Genomic DNA, 22,887 nt, shown 5'->3' on the forward strand with positions numbered 1-22,887 from the left:
CGGTCTTTCCTTAGATCTGGCTCGGGTACAAGTATACGCGGATGCGGCGGCCGATGGCGGAAGCCGGTACCGAGGCGCCGTTGAACTTCACACGCACCATACCGGCGTTACCGTGCGGGCGGGTCACGCGGCCCCACAGCGCGCGGGCGGTGCTGCGGCGGGCCGGCGCCTTGCTCCAGCGGACACAGCGCTTGACCTTCTTGCCGTGGTAGACGTAGCAGATGCGCTTGCCGACGTACCACTTGGCGTCCTCGCGGGTGTTCACGTTCTCAACGCGCACGAGAGCCGTCTTCTTCGTCTGTCCGTACAGGCCGCGTGTGTAGCCCGCCAGCGTGCCCTTCATGTACAGGCGGGGTGCCTTGCGGTTGCGGTTCACCCGGCTTGTCTTGGCGGACAGCTGGTGCAGCTTCTTGCTGCGCTGGGCGTGGACCTTCGAGGTTGTCATTCTGCAGAGATCCTATTGAACGGCTGCGGTGGTGAAGACGGTGGAGCACCGATGCGTGAGCGATGTGTGCGGTAAGAGAAAGGAAAAAAGAAGATGAGAGAGATATAGAGAAGGAAAGAGGAGTGAAAAAGAGAACAGTGTGTAGTCGCAGTACAAAGGAAGCGTTGGAAGGGTTGGAATAAAAGCTGCGCGGCCTGTTTAACATGCTGAACAACCAGGAAAAAGCACACCTCTCCTCTTTTTGAGAGTGAGTGTGTAGTAGCGACTCGCTGCCAGAAGTGACAGCGGAGCCCATGTCAGTGCATCATCCTTCTCTCCTTCTTCAGACAACGCGTTATTCTTTCTCTTGCGAGAAAACACAAACTGTCAAGGCGGTTTGCAAACAAAAGGGTTCCTTAAAATGAGAGCGCTTTCTTCTGTACTTTTTTTGAAATGCACCGGACGCATCTTTGCCTTTTAGCGTTTCGGCTCGTTGCGTGACCCTCTTCTTTTACTCCCCCCCCCCTCTGCAGCTCATCCCATGTTTGAGAGTTTGAAGGTGGAAAAGGATAACAGCCGTGCGACGGCGGTTCCGTTTTCCTTCGTCGACTTTGTGAAGTGAGTCTCCCGTTTCCAAACGCAGAGCAACATACAGAAAAAAAAAAGAAAAAAAGAGAGGAAGGGGGGCGAACCCACGTGCGAATTAAAAGTAATGCGCACGGAGCAATCACCCTGCATGCTACTCGGCCCCCGTCCACACAGATTATTTTTTTTTTTTGATTGAAAGAGAAGAACAGGAAGTACAATCAGGAGTACAGTCAACCTAACATGATAATACGTTTGTTTTTTCATCCACACACACACACACACACGCACATACACACACAGACACAAAGGAAAAAGGGGAGACGTCTACGCCGCTCCCCCATATTGACGATGAGCGCCGCCCCTGCTCTGTTCCCCTTCGGAGCTGGCAAACGCGCGCCGATCCAGCAACGGTGCAGCTTCGAATTCTCCGTTTGGTCCGAACTCGAGACCGTAGTCGGCCACACGCTGTCGCGCGTCACCGTTCGCGCGACGCTCGCGACGCGCGTCTAGCACGTTCTTCACCGTCATGCCAATCCCGAGAATTAAATAAAAGACGGCAGCGTTGAAGATGGCTCGTGCCTTCTGCTGCCGGTCCCACTTGTTGCTGACAGACGCGATGGCCATCGAGCTGATGCCAACGCGAAAACAGTAGCTAATGAAAACAGCGCAGACAGCATTGAGGTAGCAGAACACCATGCACGAGCGAGTTCCGAGACCCATTGCCGCACTTGAAAAAAGTTAGAACAAGGGAGAAAAAAAGGTGTGTAAAAAAGAAAGAAAGAAACAAAGAAACGTCCTAAGCTTACGATTAAATTAAGAAATGAAACAAACAAAGGGAAACCCCGACGGAAAGAGCCGGTCTGCGGAGGTGTCGAAGACGCGGAAGACCCTTACTGCGCGAAAGAGAAAGTGGCTACTAATACACAAACCCGCTGCAACAACCCCTTTTTGCTTTTCCGAGGTGGGAAAAGGAGGCGAAAGATGAACGTCTCCAATTAGTTTTTAGTGGAAAGTATGCCTACGATGCACTAGCAACGTGTGCCTTCTGTGCTGCAGTGATGCGGCTGCAAGTCAGTCCTACAAAAACCGAGACTCCTCAAGAAAGGGGGAGGGAGGGAGGAAGGGAGAAGAAGTGCAACGCGGATACAGCACAGCGGGTCAGCGGTGAAGAAGAAACAAAAGAACTACTACTTGAATAATGAGAGGAGAAGATAAAGGTTAAAGTGAATGAATGTAAGAGAGGTCCCCATGCAGGTGGTTGCGAGGGAGTGCATACAAAGATTGTAGAAGAGAGAACGGTGTGGCGGAGAACCGAAGGGAGCGTTGAATGCGACGTGTGCCCGATGACATCTACGCGTCTCGACGTTCGCCCTTCTTTGTAGAATTACACAGAATATGTGCATCTTTCACTCCTCTAGCACAGATGGGGAAAACGCTTTCCGTTGCAGAATGCACTGAGCCCGGTCTCTCACAACGGCTGCGGCAGCGTACCGTGGAAGCCGCAGTTTAGCACTCATCATCAATTTTTCTTTCTTTACTTTTGGTAAATAGCAGTTCATCTGCCCGTTTGCACAGTCCCAACATCGGTTTGTTTCTGTTTTTCTGGGGAGTCTCCTCCCTTTTTTCACGCGCGACTTTACGGCTGCTCCAATCCATGCAAATCAGCCCTATGAAACATAAGAAAGTGATGGCATGAGTATCCGGCCTCATGGTACTGTGAGAGCACTCAAAGAAAGCTGTACGTGAAAGATGAAGGTGAAGATGAGAAGCAGCGACAAATCAAAAAAAAAGAAAACGAGCATAAACGCATCTTTGGTCGTTTATGACAACAGCCCCTCAGTTGCCGCGACGGCGAATCTTCAATGGTACAGGCGACTTCCACTTCGCTTCTACCTCGGGGGAGCCTCGCCGGTCGCATAGCGCACTTGCTGACAGGCCACACAGTGAGCTCGCCTTCGCCTCCGCAGCTGCGTCAAGGCGCGGGGGCGGCTGCGGCGGCGGCGACAACAACGCCGCCTCCGTGTCGTCGATCCGGCGGGTACAGCGGCGCAGAAGCGGGGCACAGAAGGGAAGCGCCGCGACTCTCCCCCTGCAGAGCCGCGTGAGGCGTCGGCCACTCGAAAAGCCAGCCCGCACGCCGCGGCCGGCAAAACGAACGGCAACGCACACCAGCACCATCGTGCGGTCCACAAGGAGGATGAGCCCGAGGAGGGCGTAGTAAAAACCCGCCCTCCGTGTCGCGGCGGCGCGCTCGTTGAGGTCCCACCGGCGGCGCGCCGCCGCGACGGCGAAGGAAATTTGCTCGGTGCGCATCATCCACGCAAAGAGGAACGCCAGAGCGCCGTTCAGAAGGCAGAAAAGGGAGAGCGCCAGGCGCCATGCCCGCCACGACGACGGCGTGGGTGCGTGCAACAGCGGGGTTGTGGGGAAGGCCATGGGGGGCGCAGCTGTGCCGCGCAGAGGCGACAGCGGCGGCAGCGAAGACGATGCAACCTGGTGAAGCGGAGAGGACACGGGAGTCCGCGAGCCCACGATGGCGATGGGGCTTCGGACACAAGAAGCAGACCCGCATACGACATCCCCGCCTCTCCGTTCTTGGCCGCCGACGCTGTCGGCACTGGGGGCGACAAAGAAAGAGATTAGCGACTTTTCGGCCGACAGCCATCGGCCGAACGAATTAAGTTCCTGCACTGCAGGAGAGGCGGTAGGGAACGTGGAGGCGGGCCCCGGTGGGGGAGAGGCCTCCACATGAAACACACCTTGGGCGGTTGCTGAACTTGGTGTGCAACGTGAGACCACGGTGGGAGACGTAAGCCCCGGAAGCGACCTGTCCGGCTGGCGGCGATCCACTAACGGCGATTGAGCTAACGGAACGGCAGGCCTCAGCTGCGGCATCTGCACGCGAGAGCCGCGCGGACGCGCAGCGGAAGACGAACTGGTATACGGCGTGAAAGTAGCGAACAAGGAAGTACGAAATGGGAGCTCTTCTCTGTCATTTTCCTCCGACCCACACCCCTGCGGAGCAGCTGCAGCGTCCACGACGGTGCACGGGGATCCCGCCGCATCCAACATAAACATGCACGTGGTTGCAGTACACGATAAAGGTATCAAAGGTGGGGGAGAGTCCGAGCTGGGGAAGAAACAGGCAGCAACAGCGTCGTTGGAACTCGGTGACGCAAATATATATATATAGTTAAAGAAACAAGCGGAGGTGAAGAAAAGGATAGCAAAGCGAAGGAAGAGTCTGAAACTATTGTTGCTTTAAAAGCGAAGAGGTCAAGCAATAAAAACAAGGGGGAGCACAAACGGAAGTGTGTAAAAGGGTCTAAGGAAAAAGAAACGCGGAGGTCGTCGGTGATGCGGCGAAAAATTCAACGTTTGTACAGACGCAAGCAAGAAAAGAAACAATAACAAACAGAAAACAGAGCAAGCTCAAAAACAAGGGCATATTCCGTTCAGGGAAAAAAAAAAGAGGAAACCCAGAAAACTATATACACGGTCGGCGACGCTGGGAGCAAGAAAAGAGGGATCAAAAGGTGTGTGCAGTGCGCTTCAATGGGAACGGTGGTTTCACTGCTTTTCTTCGAGTGAGACGACTGCTGTAGAAAACGTACCTTCAGAAACAGAAATGACGTATTCAATACTCGTTGTTAAGTCAAACATACATCTAAGTGTATTAAGTGTACTAAAGAAACAAATCACACTTCCTCAAAAAAAAAAGCAAGTCAGTTCGGCAGAAAAAAAAGCTGAGATGGCACACAGGATGCTGATCCGTGAAGCTGTTCTCTATAAGCGAAGCATTCAGAGTCCGTCTTTCCCCTCCTCTCCTATTTCGTCTCCCCACCTTTTATCGTGATTTAAATGTCCTGCAGGTCGTTAAATAATAAGAACAGAAAGAAAATGTCAAAAAAGAGGGAGAAAAACAAATAAATAGTGGCAATAATTGGACGGTTTCCCGAAACACAGCGCTTTCCTTCCTTTCGACTACGTCAATATATATAAAGATAACACCGAGAAATCAACTGCTGACGAATGCGCTTGAAGGGGAAAAACAAAACCAGCGTGCACGGAAAAAAACGAAACAAGTCGCTAAACTCGACACGTGGATTTGGAGAGTGGAGGGGTGCAGTTCTGTGTGTGCTTGTCGTTGTCAAAGCTATAGGTAGGAGAGGGCCCAGGTTGTATGTGCGTAGGTTTGGACAGGTGAAAGGATCTCCTGCGCTTAGATTGAAGACTTTGTCTTTGCTTTCTTCTTCTAAGTTTGTTTGTTTTTGCCGCCTTGCATCTGCGGAATCAGCGGCGTTCGAGGAGGTGCTGCGGCTGGGAGGCAGGAACCAATGCAGTAGACGAGCTGACAGTGTAGCGGCGCGCACGCATACGTGTGTGCGCTCGTTTGCTGACGCCACGTTTCGCGCTCGTGAAGCACCAAATTACAGTGTGCGTTGCTTCGTCTTCTTTTTGGCGTCACTCCTTTGTAACTATTGATGGTTCCTGGGAGAGACAGAACACGAAAGTTCGCAAGCGAGCCGAAAAGTGGGGTTAAAAAGAAAACAAAAAGGATTAAGAGCAACAAGAGGAATGATGAACATGAAAAGCAAGTCGGCGACACAGCGAGGTCCACTTGCAGGACGAGAGAGCGTGCCGTCCTACGGAGAGGGGACCGAGATCATTCTCGCAAACGAAGGCGGGGAGGAAAAAAGAAAAAAGGAAATCAACCATCGTAGTGCGTAGCAACGTCATTGAGCGATCGGGACGAGAAGAAAACGAATACGTCAAATGGGCGGCGACGGCCCTTTGTTGTCCTAATCTTCTTCTTGTTCTCGTTTTGGTAGATACTGGAAGTGTGAAAACGATGCATCTAGATCTAAAAGCTGTACGCGTCATCTAATTCAAAGCAAGGGGGAAAACACACAGAAATAAATGAAAAATGCAGGACTGGGTAGCCGTTTTTCACTCGTAACGACAGCCCATCAACGCGCTCTCCAACGAAGCGACGCGCAGCAGCAAATCTGCGATGGGTCGGTCGAACCGAGCCTTCAAAAATGTGTCTTGGGTACTTGGTTCCTTCGAGGTGGAGACGGAATCCACTCCCTGCCAGTCCTTTTCGCGAGCTTTATAGTACGCTGTCCACGCGGAAACGCCTCCAGAGGAAAGCGCTGCGTCACCGCGTTCGTTGACAGGCACCTCATGGGAGCCGCTACCGTTATCAGCAGTGTCGTTCTTTGCCTCTTCCGTGGCAGAGACCGAAGAAGCTTCACGGCGGATGTTCAGCACCTGAATCCCTCCTCGGCCACCGGTACGAGAAGGTACGCTCGGCCACGCACAGCGCGGCGCGACCGCAGGCGGCGCCAAGGCACCGCGTTGCACAGCTTCGTTCTCTGCATCGAGAAGCGTGGGGATGCTGGGGAGCAGAGTGACGAGGGCTCGAGATGCTCTGTGGGTCTCGGTTGCCGTTGCAGCAGCAGGAAGCACAGAGACGCCGCCCACTCCAGTGACGTTGCGGGCAGAGGCGCACGAAGTCACGCGGGCGGCGACGCCTCTATCTTTCGGCAGGTAGTGCCCACAGGAGCACCTGCGCAACGGCACGACGAATCCTGCGCACGACGTATTGGCCGCAGGTGTTGCGGCGACCACCGCGCAGTCGCCAAACCGATCACTGTAAAAGTTGTTCCACTTTGCATACTCGGCCACGTTGCCGAGGACGACGTGCAGCCGCTGATCCTCCGCATGGGAAGGTTTGCTGCGGTGATGGTTGCCATTGCCCTCCGCAGCGGACGAAGCACACGGCGAAACGTCGGGGAGAGCTGTTATGGAGTAGACGTACTCTTGGGGCGTGCGTGCGTCCGGGGACGCCTTCTCCTGCAGCGTCAGAGCGTCGCGGTCGCGCAGCATCAGCGGACCTGTGCCGTAGCTGATCCCATTTACACAGAGACGCAGTTGAGAGCTGTCCCACGGCAGCGCTTCGAGAACGGGTGCGACATTTTTTGAAATGGACGTGTCGGCATTTGGGGTGTGGAGTCGAAGCTCTACCCGGCAGTTGTCCGCAACTAAAGCAGCGCGGTCCTCTCCGGGGGTGGTGGAAAGAATAAGTCCTGGAGCGTCCGTGTTGAAGCACGCCTCCACGTAAAACCGCATGGACCCGGTGGCGTAGATTCAGGTGGAAGAAAAATATATAGAATTCACGTCGGTGTCGCTTGCGCGCGTGTATGCGTGTGGATGGGCCTGCCGTTTCACGACGCAGGAGTATCTCGCAGGCAATACAACAAAGTATGTATATATCCACTCGTCTGTTTCGAGTCCAATGCAGTGGAAGATGAGCCAGAAAAGGAAAAAGAGAAGCGTGTGTGGCAAGCGTTGAAGACGGACTGCGCTATTGCTTTGGCCAAGAAGTGCAGCCTAACTGCGAGAAGAAAATCAGTCGCCGTTTCTTTGTTCTCAGCAACATCATCCGCACCGAAGGAAACAAGAGATGAAGTTCATCACGGAATCAACCTGCTTTCATTGTTTTACCGTAGAAACAACGGCGGGAGTTCTCCCTCGTCGACTGTGACGTCGACAGAGTTCCAGTTATGAACCCAATTTGGTGACTGCATCCCTCCAATGAAACCTGTCAACGATCTGCAAATAGAGAAACCGTTTATTCTTTCCTGTCTGTTAACCCCGCATCACGAAATGCGTGATATGTTTGAAAATTCGTAATGAAACGTACAAAGGGGGACATGATATATTTGTCAGCAGGCCCGACGACTATTTTACATCCAGCTCCTTTCTTGCGCATTCCACCATCTGGACCTCCGTTGAACCCGAGCGAGGAAAAATGCGGTAAAGGAGACAAAAAAAAGGTCTGATTGAAACAGGGAGCAACGCCAACGGACGTGACAGCATTGAAGATACTCAGCTGAACTGCGTCGCCGCTGTGCATCTGCGTGCGTACTCGCGTGCCATTTCACGCTGCAGTCCGCAAACATCGATTATGTACATGAAAGATAAGCAAGCGGGGGTTACAAACAAACGCGGCTAGTTGTACTAAACACGATGGAGACAAACAAAACAAAACGCACAGACGAAAAAGGAGGAGCGCGCGAAGGAATCGTCAGACGACGGAGTTGGACACATTAAAGGGGGGGGGAGGGGCGGCGCTCACTGCGTGGCGGAAAAGCCCCTGCGGCTGCTAGAGTCCCCGCTCAGGCCGCGCTCACTCACCCGAAGTTGCTCCAGGGATGACGCCACGTTGGGATTTCGATCAACGGCGTCGCTATCGTCGTGCAGCTCTTCCGAGGCGGCCACCATGGCGGGACTTGCGGTGGCCGCCCCGTATTGCGGCTCTTGTCCAACTCTCCGATTCCTTGGTAACGAGCTGCTGAAGGATGTCACGACAGCACCTGAGCCGACCGGTGAGGCGGAAGTGAACGAGGCGGGAGGTGTGGTCGGGCCACGCGCTTTCAGCGGCAAAGTCCCCGACTGTTGGTGGGCAGCAGCGGGGCGCGAGGACGGCGAGGACGACGCAGGCGACGCGGCCGGCTGCGTGGCCTGCGACTGCGCCGGCGTGCTATTCATACCTCGATTGCTCGCCGTGGACCACGCCGCTGCCGTGCGCGCGGGGGTGAGCATCACGCGGGTCGTGGAAGACTTGAAAGGGGCAAAGGGGCCGTACGGGCGGGCAAGGCCCAGCTTATCATCTTCCGGAATGTAAGCATTCGGCCGCTGCTCCGCTGTCGTCGCGATCGCCTGCGCGGCCTCCCTCGCCTCGGCTGCCTGCGCGGCCTGCCGGCGCTGCTGCCGTGCCGCCGCGTAGCGCTCGTCGACCTGCTTCCTACGCTCGTACTGCTCCTCCGCCTCCGCAAAAGGGGCATCGCCGGTCGCCATCCGCTGCTCCGCCTCCGCCACGACCGCCTCCAGCCGCTGCACCTCTTGCTGGAGCTGAATGCTGGAGGCCTGGAAGAGGGAGAGTTCCGAAATGGTCGCCATCATCTGCCGGCTCTTGCCGCGGATGTTGCTGTGGTACTTGTTCACCTGTTTCGCGAGGGCCAGGGTAACGTCCTTGCCGGACTCCGCCTGACCGCCGACCCGCTCCGCCAGCTCCGACACCTCCTCCAGAATAAGGTCTTTCTCGCGCAGCTTCGCGGTGATGGTCTGCATGCGACTTTCCAGCTCCTGGCAGCGGGCCTGCAGGCGGACATACTCCTCGGACGGCCCTCCCACCAGCGCCAGTGTCGCCGACGCGTTCACAGCGCTGTTTTGGTCCAACGTGGCTGCGGATGTCACGGCTGCCGCGGCGTCAGCGGGTGACGAAGGAGAAGAAGCGGCCACCGTCGGCACAGGAGCCGCGTTGCCCTCCTGCGACCCCGCCGCCTCCCTCCGTCCCACCGCCCGTACGGGTGTCGTGACCTCATCGGACACCACCGGCACGGCTGTGTTGCTCGCAATGGCCAGTGGGATGTGCTTCCACCGGTGTGGGTTCTTCGGGTCGGTGAGGTCCTCCTCCAACACCTGCGCCCGCCATTGCTCCGCCTCCATTTCGTCTTGCACGCGGGTCAGCTCAAGCTCCATCTGTGTCACTTTTGGCAGAGACTGCTGGCACGCCTCGATGTCGCGCAGCAAGTTCGCCAACTTCGCCTTTAAGAGCCGCACCTCCACTGCACTGGCGTTCGTCATCTTTGTGCCCTCCGCGATGGCCGACTCCTGCGCCGTCACCCGCGCCACCAGCAGCGCCGCCTCGTCGTTGCGGTCGATGAGTTGGATGCCGACCTGATTGCGCCCCTCGACCGCCGCCGCGTACGACCGCCGCAGATCCGTCATCGTGTCCTCCGTCGCGGCGATGTCCGCGTTCAGCCGACGCACCTGCGACTTCACCTCCCGCTCCCTGTCCGTGGCCTTCTCCAACTTCTTGCGCAGCCGGTTCTTCTCCAGCCGCAGATTGGCGCAAATCTGGGTGAGTTCGTGCGCCTGATACTTGGACTTCGTGATTTCTTGCTCCTTCAAGGTGGACTCCCGCTTCAGCACCGACAGCTCGCGCTCCAGCAGCTTCGTCTTCTCCGCGACTTGCGTCATGGCCTGAGTGATGGTTTGGATCTGCGTCGCCTTCTGCGCCCGCTCGCGCTTCACCTTTTGGAACATGTCCACAAGTTTGTTCAGCCGCTTCTCCAGCTCCGCACCACGGCGCCGCGCCTCCTTGACGTACATCTGGCGCATCTGCATCTCCTGTTGCGCCAGTGTGAGCCGGGTCGCCTCGCGGGCGCTGGCGCGGCTCAGCTCCTGACGCTTTGTCGCCAGCGCCTTCAGTTCGCGCTGCTTCACTTCGTCCTGCTTCACCTTGGCGGCGAGGGTGTCCTCCACCTCGCGTATCGCCATCAGCACACGATCGGCCTGTCCGACAAACTCCTTCGACTTCGCCTGCTCGGCCAGCAGCTTGCGCGTCCGCACCTCGATGTCTTTGCGGTAACTCTCGCATTCCTTTTTGACACCGGCGGTGGTGCGGTTCACCTGCTCCACCTCCCTCTCGACCAGCCGCACCTGTTCCTGCAGCAACTCCCACTCATGCCGCGCGTTGTCCTTGGCCTGCTCCAGCGAGGAGAACACCCGCATGTACTTTTCCTTTTCCCGCTCCATCCGGTCCACGCCGTCCATCTCCTGCTGCAGTGCGAACTTCGTGGTGAGGAGCAGCTGCTCCAGCTCGGCCACGCGCTCCTGCGTCGATTGCCGCGCCTCCAGTTCCACCTCCAGGGAGGTGTTCATGGTGGCGAGCGTCTTGCGCTTCGACTCCATCTCCGTGCGAATTGCCAGGACGCGCTTCTTCACCGCCTCGAAGTCACCGGTGCGGCTGTTGCGCTGAAACTCCAACGCGGCAATGCGCTGGGCGTGCGCGGCGATCTTCTCCTCCGTGCTCCCCAGTTCCCGCTCAGCACCTGAAAGGCTGCCCAGCACCAGATCCAGCTGCCGCTGCGCGCGCTCGGGGTCTTTTTGGACATTTTGCAGTTGCTGCCGTGCCTGCGCCAGCGTGGTGTCAAAGTTCGCTATCACGCTCCGATGCTGCGCCTCCTCCTGCGTCAGCCGAGCCAACTCCGCATCCGCCTGCTCCTGTTCCCCGGCCACCTCTTTAATGTGGTTGCTCATGTCCGCAATCTCGCTCTGCAGCGCCTCCATCTTCGGGCGCAGACGTGCCTCCTCCGCCGCCACGGCGTCCTCGCGATCGAGAATTAGGTGCTGCTTGCGCCGATCGTACTCCAGCACTTCGACTTGCAGAACGCTTTCGCGCTCAAGCGCAGCGGTCAAGTCACGCTCCTGCTCCATCAACGTGCGCTTGAGGCTTTGGATGATCTCGTCGTCCTTCTTGGCCGAGTCGCCGCAGGAGAGGACGTTTTGCCGCTCCGCCTCGAGGCGGCTCCGCAGCTGTCGCGCTCGCTTCAGCAGCGCATTGTCGCGCTTGTAAATAGCCAGGACGCGGGAGTGCAGCTCGGTGAACTTTTGCTTTAAATACTCCGCGCGCTCATCAGAAATTTGGCCCTCGTCGACGAGGGCGTTCAGCACCGCGAACGCGGTGGAGTGCGTGACGTCCGCCGCGTCATCGAAGGAGGACGTTGGGCCGGCGTTGCGCTGCGTCATGTGTGTGTGTGTGTTTGTGCGTGTGGAAAGAGGGAAAGAGGGAAAACGAACAGGGACAGACAAACTGAAGGATTTCTTGAGATTCTGTTCAACGTATATGTGTATTTGCCTCCTTTTGGGGGTGGCCAACTACGTAGACTCCCGCCCCGTTACCGACCGAAGCAGTGCTGGTGACGTCTGAAGGTACAAGGCGAGTCTCGAAGAAAAACCCGGCAGACTGACGTGCAGCAAGAATAGAAAAAAGAGGAGAGAAAAGAGTTCAACGAGAAGCGGCTGAAATGATGGAGGCAAAAACGAAGAGTTCCTTTCTCTTCTTCTTCAATACGGACGTGAAAAGCGCTGTTCGAAGAGTAAAGTGAGGGATAGAAACTATCAGCTTGCAAGTACTCACTCCCCAATTCGGACTGAAGTCAGCCTGCTGAGTTAAACAACAAAGAGGCCCATGTTTGCAAAAGCAGCGTGGATATCACGTTTACTTTTCTTATTCTTATTTTCTTTTCATAACATTCATTTCCTTGTGCCTCTTTTGAAAGTTCTTTTCTCTTCCCCTTTTAGAGAAGGTGCATTAGCCTTAACGTTGCGTATCTTAGTCATCTGCAAATCTTCGTTATGTTCTTGTCTGGCATTGAAGGTGATTCTCCTTCCGAACGGCGCTCACCACAGCCCATCTCGCGTCGCCAGTATACTCTCACATGCAGATGTTGTTGTTTTTTTGCTTAGAAAGGCTACTCGCTAGCGCCCGCGTTCTCACGTGCCCTCTTCCGCTCCTTCACCAGCGGAGGACGCTGCTTCGCCAAGGTGAGGGAGACGTAGTCCGGCAACCCTTTCCCTAGCACATAGGTGCCGCGTGCCCCAATGTAGTTCTCATTGAGATTTAAGTAAAACTTCGTGGCAGACGCCGTTGAAGGTCGAAGTCCAGACTCCGCGGAGGCGACGGGTGCGAGCGGGGGCCACTGCCGCACAACATCCGACACGGCAAGCGCACCGGCATCGTCTACGCCGACACTTCTCAACATAACAGCGCGGACTGAGGTACAACGCCGAAGGGCGCGCAGGACGTGCAAGGCACCGTCGTTCCCCAGCTGTGTGTTATAGCTGAGGTCCAGCACCTCCAAATTCGAGTTGGATGGCGACGACGAGGAGGAGGACGCACAAGAAGACGGTGAATCAGAGGGAAAGATAGTTGTGTTCCGCGCCGCCCCATCGCCCTTTGTCACTTCGACGGCGTCTGGCACGAGTGACACCGCCACGCGGCCATCCGCGCCGAGCCCGAGCAGGTTGCACAGCCGCACCACGTCTTCGGCACACAGGCGATTGCGTGACAGGTCAAGCATACGCAGCGTGTGCCGATGCGCCGCGATGCGAGAAAAGAAGAGATGCAGCCCAGTCGGTCCATCGCACCCAATTTGCAAGCGAAGGTGTCGAAGGGGGTTCGTCGTGTAGGAGAGGTCGAAGTACGCCGCCGCACGGACGCAGTGCGCAGCGGCAAAGCGACTCCGCACCACCTCAAGCACGTCCGACCGCGGCAATGCGTGCATAATGCGGTAGATGGGATCCTTCCGAAGCTCCTCTCGATTCGACAAGCTTGGCAGGGTCGCCTTCACCGCCTCCACGGCACGTTCCTGCTCCGCGACATCGGGAAACGCAATGTCCGGTAAGGACGTAGAGAGGGGCGGCGCCTCTGCCAGATCCTGGGTGGTTTGATTGAACGATGAGCTTGCCGAAGCTGGAGTTACGCCTTCAGCGTTTGCTGCGCCGCCATTTGCCTGGTCGCGTCGTCTAGCTTTTTGCTTTTTGCTCTTCTTGGAGCCGAACGTTGGCGGAGTGCTCATATCCGATGCCGCGTTGCTTCCGTGGACACTTTTACTTCTGCGAAAGGCGAAGGAGGAAGGAGAGAAAAGGCAGATGTGAAAGCGAGGGCACCAAACCCACGTAGAAGAGCTGACAGCGACGGCGAACGAGCCTTTTGGTCCGACAGGCAAGAGCGAACAACAACAGGAAAAAAAAAAAACAACCCGGCTCGTTTGCACGCTTGGTACGGTATCTGAGCGGGAACTCTAAGGTTCAGCTCGGGCGTCGGGAACCGGGCATTCGGAGTGTACACCGAACTCTCTCTCTCTTGTGGGGTTCTCACCAGCAGCCGTGAAGACGGAGCGGTGCACTTCGTCATCTGCTGCCAGGCGAACTCCTTCGTTACTGGTTTGACGCATCGAGAGAAGCTGACAGGAAACGACAACTCAGCAGACTTTTTAGTTTCAAAAAAAGAGACAGGCTGGTTTAGAGCCCGCTACGCAACAGAGACCAAAACATCGGCAGAAAGGGCGTCGTAGAGGTATCAACAACGACAAAAACAAGCAATGCTGTACCGCGAGAAAAAAGAAGAGAGAGGCAATGGACGTGCAATGCTAGCGTAGACGGAAGCGCTCAACGCAATGTATCGATTTGGCCGCACGCACTTGTAGAGACGATTCTGTCGTTTTACGTTGCCATCCGTTTGGGTTGGAAAGGACGCAGGCAAGACATGCTCTTTGTGATGCTGATCGAGAGAGACGCCGCCCGTCTACTTTGACCCGGCGTGGTAGGGGTGTACGGAGGAGGTCCGTCGCACGGACACCACCAAACTCAGCCGCTTCTCCGACAGCGCGGTGCTGCCACGTCCGCCCTCCCCAGTGATTTGCGGGGCGCCGTCTCCGCTCGTCGGCTCACCCCCTGCGCTGCCGTCGGGCCGCACCGTCGGATACTGATACCGCACATCCACCGCCCAGATATTCACCGAGCTGTCCAAATGCGAGGTGACGAAGCGCGTGCCGGTGCCGTTCCACGACAATTTCGTCACTTCCTCACAGGGCACCATGGCGGAGGCCAGCACCAGCAGCGTCGCACCAGACACGCCGCCACCGCCGCTACTGTTCCCGCTGGCAACGGCAGCGTTGCGGCCGCCGTGGCCGGGGTGCGGCAGCCCTGCTGCACTCATAAAGCGCGGACGACGGAACAGCACGATGCGCACGCAGTCGCCAAACACCATTGCCAGCGAAAGGAAGCTGCGGCCGGAGGAGGGCGCCCACGCCACCCGCCGGCACGGCGCCGCACCGTCGGACGGCGGTAGGTGAAACACCATCTCCCCGAGCCGAGTGCCCTCCTGGGTAACCGCGAGCACGTGCACGGACCCGCCCTGATCGCCGACGGCCAGCAGTGCGCCCGACTCATCCCAGCCGACGCCAACGATGTCGCGTGTTCGGTGACGCGTCGCCGTCGTGGGGGCCGCATGGGTTGCACCGAGGAGCCCCACGCCACCGCCGTTGTTTCGTGCCCCCTCCTGCCCACGAGACGCGCCAGCCGCACTACCACCGCTGGCCTCCTCATCCTCGGAAAGAGGAAACGTAACCGTTCGGCACAGCACCCACGAGCTGCCGTTGCCGTTGCCGCCGGGACCGGGATTGAATCGTCCCCCAGTCCCCGCAATACCACCAGAGTGTCCCCGTGCGGTGGTGGACGGCGCGGCCGCGGGTGTTGGCCCTCCCACCCCCGATGCGGCGCCGCGCGACCACAACTCCACCCGGCCCCGGCTGCACGCACACGCAACGGTGAAGTGGTTCGAGATGGCGCAGCTGGTGCTCTCTGTCGTGCGTATGCAGTCATCGAGCGCCCAGTGGCCGTGGGAATAGTGGTAGATGCGGATGCCGTGACCCGGGCATAGGCCGGCCAGGTAAATGCCCTGCTGCCACGGTGCCCACGACAGCTCCGTGCAGGCGCAGGGCACCTCGTCAATCAAGATCGACATGGTTGCGGGGTCCCACTCGAGCAGCCTCTCATCAATCGGCGGCGCCTGGTCGCCACCAAAGAGGTCGTCGTCGGCGGCTCGCAGCGCACCCATGTTCTCAATCACGGGCATCAGCTGTGTCCAGGTCACCAAGATTTCGTTCTTGGAGGTCGAGATGCCCAGGAGTTTACAGTGATTGTTGTGCTCCATAGACAGGATGGTCGCATCGTGGGCGGTGAGGTGGAAGATGGGAGTCATAAAGGACACACCAGAGCTGCCAGCGCGAAAGGCACCTGCGGTGGCCGCCATCATCTCGGCACTCGCCCCGTACAGCGCACGCCACTCCGCCGCAGCAGCAGAGTCCGTGTGAGCGGGAGAAAGGCCATCACTGCCACCTGCACCGTTGCTGCTGTTGCAACTGCGGCTGCTGCCTGTCGGACCAGAGCGGGCGATACTGGCCCCTCCCGCCTCAGCGTGTGCCGTGGCGGAGGACAGAGCGTTGGGGACGGGCAACGGGTGCGCGCCGCCGCCACCACCCTTCGGAAACCCACTCGGAATAAATACCGACGCGTACTGGCTCATGCCGTCGGCGCCTGCGTTGGTGGTCGCAAACGATTGCGCTTCGCCTGACAGCGTCGACGCTGTCTCTTGAAGGGGAGATGGCGACTGCATCGGCGTGCGGGAGTGTGCAAATGTGTGTATGCGTACGTGTAGGGGTGCGATAAAAGCAAGAGCAGGAGAAAAATGGAAAGGTAATAAACGGAAAGAGACCACCACGACAAAAACACAATAATAATAATAACGTAGATGTTGAGAACTTGGTGGTGCCACTAGCCGGATCAGAAATAAATAAATAAAAAGCCCGAGCACTCAACCTCTCTTTGCTGAGCTCGTACGCGGATTCATGTGATGCTGTGTAAGAAACGAGTGACCGGACGTGGGCGAGTCCGTCTCGCTGTCCAGTAAAACGGCTTAACACCGTCCAAACGAGGAACCAAACGTCAACCAATAGTTGATAAAGAGAAAGAGAGAAGAGCATCAGGAGGGAAAAAAAGAGAAGTGGAGCGAGACCAAAGATCAGGTTGTCACAATGTCGCCGCATGTGATCAGCCGTCCGCATTCATGCATCAATCCAATGAGTGACAGAGTGGCCGCTGTTGCTAGGGGGGGGGAACGCCGTTTGTTTGTCCTTTTTCGTGCGTGGCTGCGTGCGGAAGAGGGGGGGGGTCAGATCAGAAGTGATCTCACCTTCGTTGGAGACACCACAAAAAAAAAAGGTTGACCTTTTGCGACAAACCAACAACACAGTTGAAAGAACGGAAGAAAAAGTCCACAAAAGAGGAAAATGCTAAAATCTTCTTCTTTCTTCTTCTTCACTAACGAAAGCCTTTTCGCTTTGGTGCAAGCCTTGAAACCTCGCAGACTCTGACGCTTTGCTTTCCTGTGTTTTGTTTTGCTTTTGGGTTGTTGTTGTTGTTTTGATTGTTATGCCGTGATGCTCATTTTCAGAAGTTATTTTTTTTTCTTCCTGTTTGGTTGGCTCGATTGTTTCTAGCGCGATGACCAAACGGAAGAGAAAATATGAAGAAGGGAGAAAAAGAAAGCATTTTACGGAAGAAGAAAAGATATCAATAGAAAGTGAAACTGATATGGACCATAATGAACACAGAACAGAAGAAAAAAAAGAAAAGAAAACATCTCTGTTGTATTGATTTTAACATGTCTACCGATACATAAAAGTGTGGCGCGGTACCTTGTTCACCTTGAGCGAAGGAGTAATAAAAAGCAGAAGGGAGGAGAAAACATGCTGCAGAAGTAGACAGCAAAAAAAAAAAGAAGGGGATACCCCCCGAGCTAACGAGCAGAGAAGTCCCAGCGAAAATACTTTTGATAAGTAGTGATGTAGGTGGCTTCCATTAAACTCAGCTAACAGTGTATGACTTGCTACGAGGTTTGCTTGTTTGTTGTACCGCTAGCTGGTCTGCGACGGCCAAATCAAAACTACAAAATGAGAACGGTAGATGCAATGACCAGTAATCCACTAAAAAAAAATGCATTACCGTGTTCTGCTGAGTGGATCCTTCGCTATCTGTGTCTCGCAGCGCTGTACGAATAATCTCATTTTCTGCTATCTCTTTTATACCTCTCATTCGTACATATAAAAAAAAACTATAGTGAACCACACAACATAAAGGAAGAAAACGATTGCTGAACAACCAGGTATAACGGACAGGCATGACAGGGAGAAAAGAAAGAAGCATCCGCTGCCACATCCGCAGCGGTCCGATAATTACATACATGCCTCGGTTATAACAGCTCTCAGCATTTCGTGTTCTGCGTAGAAGTACACACACTTTCGCTGGACCTCAGTTTTTGGGGGAGAGAGCTTCTCGCACTGAAGAAGCCATTCTCAATTGATCACCTTCTCGTTTCAGCCCACAAGTCCAAGGAGAAAAAAGGAGAGAAAAAAATCGCATATAACTGTATGACGAGTGTAGGAGTGCGTGCGTGTGTGTGTGTGTGTGTATGGGTGTGGGTGTGCGTCGCGACACTGTAGCAGCATTTCGAATCGTAGTAGAAACACAATATTTGAAAAAAAAAAACGTTAACTGACCAGGGAAAGGAGGCTGATCCAGCATGGGTGTAAACGCATTCTAAGGCAGTAGAGGGAAAAGAAATATATAGAAAGGGCAAAGTAACAGTGCACAACACGACGTCTGAAACTCCAAAAAAAAAGTAGCTTAAAAGCGTCAGGATCTCGGAATTATTAACGGTGACAATACGAATACATACCAAAGAATAACCTACACCCTACAAATCATCACCTACCAACAGGTCAAACCTTTACATGTGAATTACATAAATTTATCTTTCTTGGTTTTACAACACACTGTAAATATCAATAGTTAAATACATGCAAAGAAAACAAACTATTCAACAGACTCTACGAAGTGGGTAGCCCGCCTTACGCTTCCCCGCTGGGTGGGCGGGGAGTTCAGGGTTGGGCGGGTGGGAAAAACTAAAAGATGGAAGAACTGCTGAATTCTAGCAGTTGAGAAAGAGAATACAAGAAAAGGGGAAAAGAGAGAGGTAGGATGAATAATTCTTCAGGCTAGGTCATTCTATTCGCAAGCTCCAAAAAAAAGAAGAGTACATTCTATTCGCAAGCTCCAAAAAAAAGAAGAGTAATAACCACAGCAATTTGCTCAGGCTCAACAAGTGAATTGCATGGGGAAAAAGAAACGCGTTATTTAACAAGCACACAACGCACGCACTTCAAAAGGAAAGCCAACACTGACAAAATCAAAGATGAAAGAAAAGTACAGCTTGAAGTTGTACATCAGGTTATTATTAATATATTTATATATATATATATATATATATAGAATCAACCCTGTGGGCACTGCACAGTGAGGTACAAATGCAAAATAAAATGGAAAAAAGAGCCTTTCCCGTAATATCAGTGCTCCGGCCCTAATTGACGGAGGCCCGAAACAAACAAAAAAGAAGCCAAAAAAAAAAAGAGGAGTGAGAAAACCAAAGTGCAAATAAGTAAACATTGTGAAGAGAGACAGAAGGAAAGTGAAGTCCACAAAAAAGTTTTGTGGGGGAAAAAAAGCGCAATAAAAGGAAAAACTCCCCTCAACGCTGACGTGGCTTTGAGAGAAAACAAACGTTGAAACAAGGGTCAAGCGTAACGCGGCACCTTCCCTGCTGTACAACGAGTAGGTATATTTATATACAAATCCATAAAAGGAAACAAAACCGCAGAAGTGAAAGAGCGAAGACACGAAGAGAGAATGAACGCAAGAAAGAAAAAAAAGGAGAACAAGAAGAAGAAGACCACAGCAAAACGAAACGGAAAAAGAACAGGTTTTCGTACACGTAACGGACACGTGCTCGTTTCGCCACTACCCCCGTGATGTACAAGAGCGGCGAGGCACTCGTTTGACAAGAGGGAGGAAGAGGAGTGGAGAGGAAGTATACATTCGACCAAAGAAAGATTTGATAGCTGCCTAGTGAGGCATGAGAAGGGAGGTTTTTCTTGTATTTGTTGAAGGCGATGATAACAGAAAACAAAAAGTAAGTAAGACAGTGAGATGACAAAAACAAGCTATTCGAGTGTTCAGCTGTCTCGCCTTTGTTCAGATTCGACCCCCAGTGCACCTCGCAGCACCCTCAGTGGGAGAAAAAGGGAGGGGAGGGGAAATCGTGGAAAAAGGAAAGACCATATATTGGCGGCTATCGAACGAGATTCAAGTAAAAACAGCAAGGGGAAAGGAGCACGACAACGCACTGAAGGTTGTTCCCACGGAAAAAGAAACCCACCAGAAAAGAAAACGTATTTTGTGTGTGTATTTTTGCATGCCCTTCCTGCACTCAGCCCTCCGGTGGTGTTGAGAGTTATTAACAGTTTCTTCGGCGGTTTTTCACCGCGCTCGTGAGAAGAACTCTCTCTGAAGTTGAATCAAGGAACATCGGAGAAGGAGAAGGCGGAAAAAGTAGCAGTTACTGGTTCCATTAAAGTCGGAAATAGTTAAAACAAAAAAAAAAACAAACGGAAGGAAAGAAGGAAAGATCCCAGCAGTATCACTGCAATACGCGGTAGACAACGTCGCCAGATGGCAGGGTGTTGAACACAACTTTGGCAGATGGAAGATAGAGAGCTAAGGAGGACATAAATGAAACAAAAGCGAAAAGGAAAGCACACACGCAAGTAAAAAAGAAAAGAAGCTTACACTTCTTCTTGTTGGGAAATCAAGTGCTGATGCACATGAAGGTCACGGAAGAAAAGAAAATCAATCGTCACGTAAAGCAAGCGCGGAAATGAAGAAGGAAAAAGAGAGAAAGAAAATGGGGAAAGTCAATATATATATATACATTGCGCGGACCTCGAAAGAGAAATGCTTTCCGCTGGCGTGCGTCAATTTGAGCGGGATTGGTCAACGGAAGCTCATCGATTCATTTTCGTGGACAACATTCAGAAAAAAAAAGGACAACCGCATTCCTGCAATACTATCGATACACCGTGCTGATTCGGAAAAACGACGAGAAAAGAAGAAGAGCGATGCTGTTGGCTCCCTGCGCACGCACGTTCCTCTAACGAGAAAAGCGGGTGTGCTCTCACGAGCACCCACAGGAGTTCAACAGGACAAATGGCAGATTCAGCGTAGATGCCAGCACGGGCCAAAGCGAATTAAAACTGCCCATCCGGAAAAAGCTGTGAGTCGACTGGACGCTTCTTCCAATGACCAGTAACATGAAAAACAGTAGTGGGTTGAAAAATATATAATAATAAAAATAATAACAGTAGTAAGGCTGATAGAAATAGAAGGAAAATAGGTGACCGCTGGTAGAAAAGGGAGAACTGTTAGGAAAAACTCACTTTTTCGACTTCCCAGCCTCTGGCCCAAGAGAGACAAACACGACAGTTATGTTGTCGCGTGAACCTCGCATCAGCGCCTCGCAGACGAGCTTTTCAGCGACAGTGTTGGCATCTGCGCCACTTTCCATGTGCTGCGCGCACAACTGCACGGCGTCCTCATACGTCATCGTGTCCCACAGTCCGTCGCATGCGATGATCAAAAAGGCATCCTCTGGCGTCAGGTGCACCTCGCACGTATCGGCGTCCGCGATGAGGCCGGATGGCTTGCTGAGGGTGTACGTGTCTAGTTTAAAGCACGCGTCGCCGATGGCACGCGACACCGCCAAGCTGCACAAGCGCGGATTGAGAGAGGGGTGGCCGACCCGGTTGTTAAAGATGCACCCGCCGGCTTCCGTCACCCGCGTCGCTTCGGCAGCGTTGCAGCTAGGATTATGCTTCACCGTCAACGGCACCGGCTTTCCGGCACGTGCAAGCACAACTTCGCAGTCACCCACGTTGCCGACGGTGAGCAAGTCGCCTTGAATGACCGCCGCCGCGCACACGCACCCGGCCGAACTCCGTGCGTCGTCGCTGAGGGTCAGAAAGTCGCGTTCGACCTGCGCAAAAGCGTCAGATATGGCCCTCGCTGGCTTCGCTTTGAGATCGGCGTGCTGCAGAACCGCGTCGTGCAGGTGATCCCGCACGTACACGGCACACTGGCGGCCGCCGTGTCCGTCATAGACGCCAAAGAAGGCGACGTCGGGCTTTACGAACGCAATGTGCTCGTCCTCCATGGTCGATCGGATGCCCTGATCACTCACAGCGCCGAAGTCTCGCACCCACTGTCGGCGCCGGTCCGTCAACGACGGCGAAAAGCTGCTGCCAAAGATGCAGCTCGTCAAGTGTGATGGGAGGAGGCGGGTGGGAAAAGAGGTGTGGTGCAGGGGCGTGCGCGCCGCGTACGTCTCCGACGGCATCCGCTCTCCCAACACCCCGGGCTGGTGCTGCGCCTCGGTGGTCAGGTCGAAAGAGTCCGTCTTGAGGAATTTGGAGGGGTACAAGGCGGTATTGGAACACAGAACAGGCCGACGTTGGCAAACCGCAGGTCCGTCCAAAGCTCTGATGGCGGCAAAACCAGACATGCTTCTCTCTCAGCGCTCAACAACGAGAAAAAAAAAGAAAACGTGTGAAAAACGGAACGAACGAAAGGAAGAGAAGTCTTCGCCAACTACAAGGATTGTATTCTTCGTTTCCTCTTCAACCTTACCTTCTTGTCTATATACAGAGAAAGAGAAAAAAGCTATTTAGTGTAGTTAAAAGTTTTCGAAACGGAGAGGAGAAACGAGAGCGAAAGCAACGTTTACGTTGATATGCGCTGTTTTATTTAAAGAAAAAAAAAGAAGGGAAAACGCACCACCTGATGTTTATCTTTTAAGAACCGACACGTTCGCTCTACAGGTATGTGCGACCAATGGAAAACCCAGGAAAAAAAAGAAGAGCTGAAGAGGAGGATATGTATATGTAAAGCGTTTGTTCCTAGCTCTCCTCAATGCGTGTCCTTTTCGTCGTGGTGTTTTCTCTCTTGGTGGTGGATCGGAGAGGAAAGGGAGCGAGCAGACTCAAACACCAAAAGCGGAAGAACTCGGCGGTGAAGCTGGCTGATCGTTATTCTACAGCAGCAAGAGAGAGAAAAGTCAGGTTGAGTGTAACGTTAGCTTTGTATTCTGAATACCCGCCTGTTACATTCCTGGAAGGCGACAACAGCCAATAAAGCATTTCAAAGCAGCGCAATGAGTTGCAAAAGATGAGAAGAGGTAAGAGTACGGAAAGAGGACGGTAGAGGGAAGAAGGTTGTTGTGCGTGTGTGTGTGTGTGTGTGTGTGTGTGTGTGTGAGTAGGCTGCACGTCAGTTCACTATCACAACTTGTTCCTCCGACGCGCGACCAACACATATACATAGACATATACACACAGAAGCATATGCGCAGCGCAGTTGACGCTTCGCTCTGCTTTCCTTCTGCGCCAAAAACGCAGCGGACAACGGAAATGACGTTGCGTTCAGAGCAGCTGACACACCGTCGACGTCAACACGGCAGTTGGCCCTTCCGCTGAGCACGAGTTGTCATGAACGACCACCAAAAGGAAAAA

The 22,887-nt window shown here is 54.1% G+C and overlaps 8 protein-coding genes across 11 annotated transcripts; all 8 read right to left on the reverse strand.

Annotated features, from left to right (window-relative positions):
- Window positions 1-10: 10 nt before the first annotated feature.
- Window positions 11-469, reverse strand: ABB37_03405 (putative mitochondrial ribosomal protein l35a; the record flags this gene model as incomplete). 2 transcript variants are annotated; one of them, XM_015800739.1, is made up of 1 exon in its annotated part: window positions 11-469. In XM_015800739.1, the coding sequence occupies exon 1, from the start codon at window positions 443-445 to the stop codon at window positions 11-13; it is 435 nt and encodes a 144-aa protein (XP_015660746.1). In that variant the 5' UTR covers window positions 446-469. The 2 variants fall into 2 exon arrangements, with proteins under 2 accessions (XP_015660746.1, XP_015660745.1); XM_015800738.1 differs by having other exon boundaries at window positions 11-458.
- Window positions 470-1,336: 867 nt separating this feature from the next.
- Window positions 1,337-2,203, reverse strand: ABB37_03406 (hypothetical protein; the record flags this gene model as incomplete). 3 transcript variants are annotated; one of them, XM_015800742.1, is made up of 1 exon in its annotated part: window positions 1,337-2,203. In XM_015800742.1, exon 1 carries the CDS (start codon window positions 1,730-1,732, stop codon window positions 1,337-1,339), a length of 396 nt encoding a protein of 131 aa, XP_015660749.1. In that variant the 5' UTR covers window positions 1,733-2,203. The 3 variants fall into 3 exon arrangements, with proteins under 3 accessions (XP_015660749.1, XP_015660748.1, XP_015660747.1); XM_015800741.1 differs by having other exon boundaries at window positions 1,337-2,200; XM_015800740.1 differs by having other exon boundaries at window positions 1,337-2,090.
- Window positions 2,204-2,848: 645 nt separating this feature from the next.
- ABB37_03407 (hypothetical protein) lies at window positions 2,849-5,504 on the reverse strand (the record flags this gene model as incomplete). The annotated part of the gene is made up of 1 exon (XM_015800743.1): window positions 2,849-5,504. The coding sequence occupies exon 1, from the start codon at window positions 4,088-4,090 to the stop codon at window positions 2,849-2,851; it is 1,242 nt and encodes a 413-aa protein (XP_015660750.1). The 5' UTR covers window positions 4,091-5,504.
- A 458-nt stretch (window positions 5,505-5,962) lies between these two features.
- Window positions 5,963-7,147, reverse strand: ABB37_03408 (hypothetical protein; the record flags this gene model as incomplete). Its single annotated transcript, XM_015800744.1, has 1 exon — window positions 5,963-7,147. The coding sequence occupies one exon, from the start codon at window positions 7,145-7,147 to the stop codon at window positions 5,963-5,965; it is 1,185 nt and encodes a 394-aa protein (XP_015660751.1).
- A 1,005-nt stretch (window positions 7,148-8,152) lies between these two features.
- ABB37_03409 (hypothetical protein) lies at window positions 8,153-11,832 on the reverse strand (the record flags this gene model as incomplete). The annotated part of the gene is made up of 1 exon (XM_015800745.1): window positions 8,153-11,832. Exon 1 carries the CDS (start codon window positions 11,612-11,614, stop codon window positions 8,153-8,155), a length of 3,462 nt encoding a protein of 1,153 aa, XP_015660752.1. The 5' UTR covers window positions 11,615-11,832.
- A 507-nt stretch (window positions 11,833-12,339) lies between these two features.
- ABB37_03410 (hypothetical protein) lies at window positions 12,340-13,484 on the reverse strand (the record flags this gene model as incomplete). Its single annotated transcript, XM_015800746.1, has 1 exon — window positions 12,340-13,484. Exon 1 carries the CDS (start codon window positions 13,444-13,446, stop codon window positions 12,340-12,342), a length of 1,107 nt encoding a protein of 368 aa, XP_015660753.1. The 5' UTR covers window positions 13,447-13,484.
- A 690-nt stretch (window positions 13,485-14,174) lies between these two features.
- Window positions 14,175-16,346, reverse strand: ABB37_03411 (hypothetical protein; the record flags this gene model as incomplete). Its single annotated transcript, XM_015800747.1, has 1 exon — window positions 14,175-16,346. The coding sequence occupies exon 1, from the start codon at window positions 16,044-16,046 to the stop codon at window positions 14,175-14,177; it is 1,872 nt and encodes a 623-aa protein (XP_015660754.1). The 5' UTR covers window positions 16,047-16,346.
- A 4,410-nt stretch (window positions 16,347-20,756) lies between these two features.
- ABB37_03412 (protein phosphatase 2C-like protein) lies at window positions 20,757-22,487 on the reverse strand (the record flags this gene model as incomplete). The annotated part of the gene is made up of 1 exon (XM_015800748.1): window positions 20,757-22,487. Exon 1 carries the CDS (start codon window positions 21,879-21,881, stop codon window positions 20,757-20,759), a length of 1,125 nt encoding a protein of 374 aa, XP_015660755.1. The 5' UTR covers window positions 21,882-22,487.
- Window positions 22,488-22,887: the final 400 nt, after the last annotated feature.

This window comes from Leptomonas pyrrhocoris, assembly GCF_001293395.1.
Source record: "Leptomonas pyrrhocoris isolate H10 chromosome Unknown, whole genome shotgun sequence".
NCBI classification, from domain to species: Eukaryota; Euglenozoa; class Kinetoplastea; order Trypanosomatida; family Trypanosomatidae; genus Leptomonas; species Leptomonas pyrrhocoris.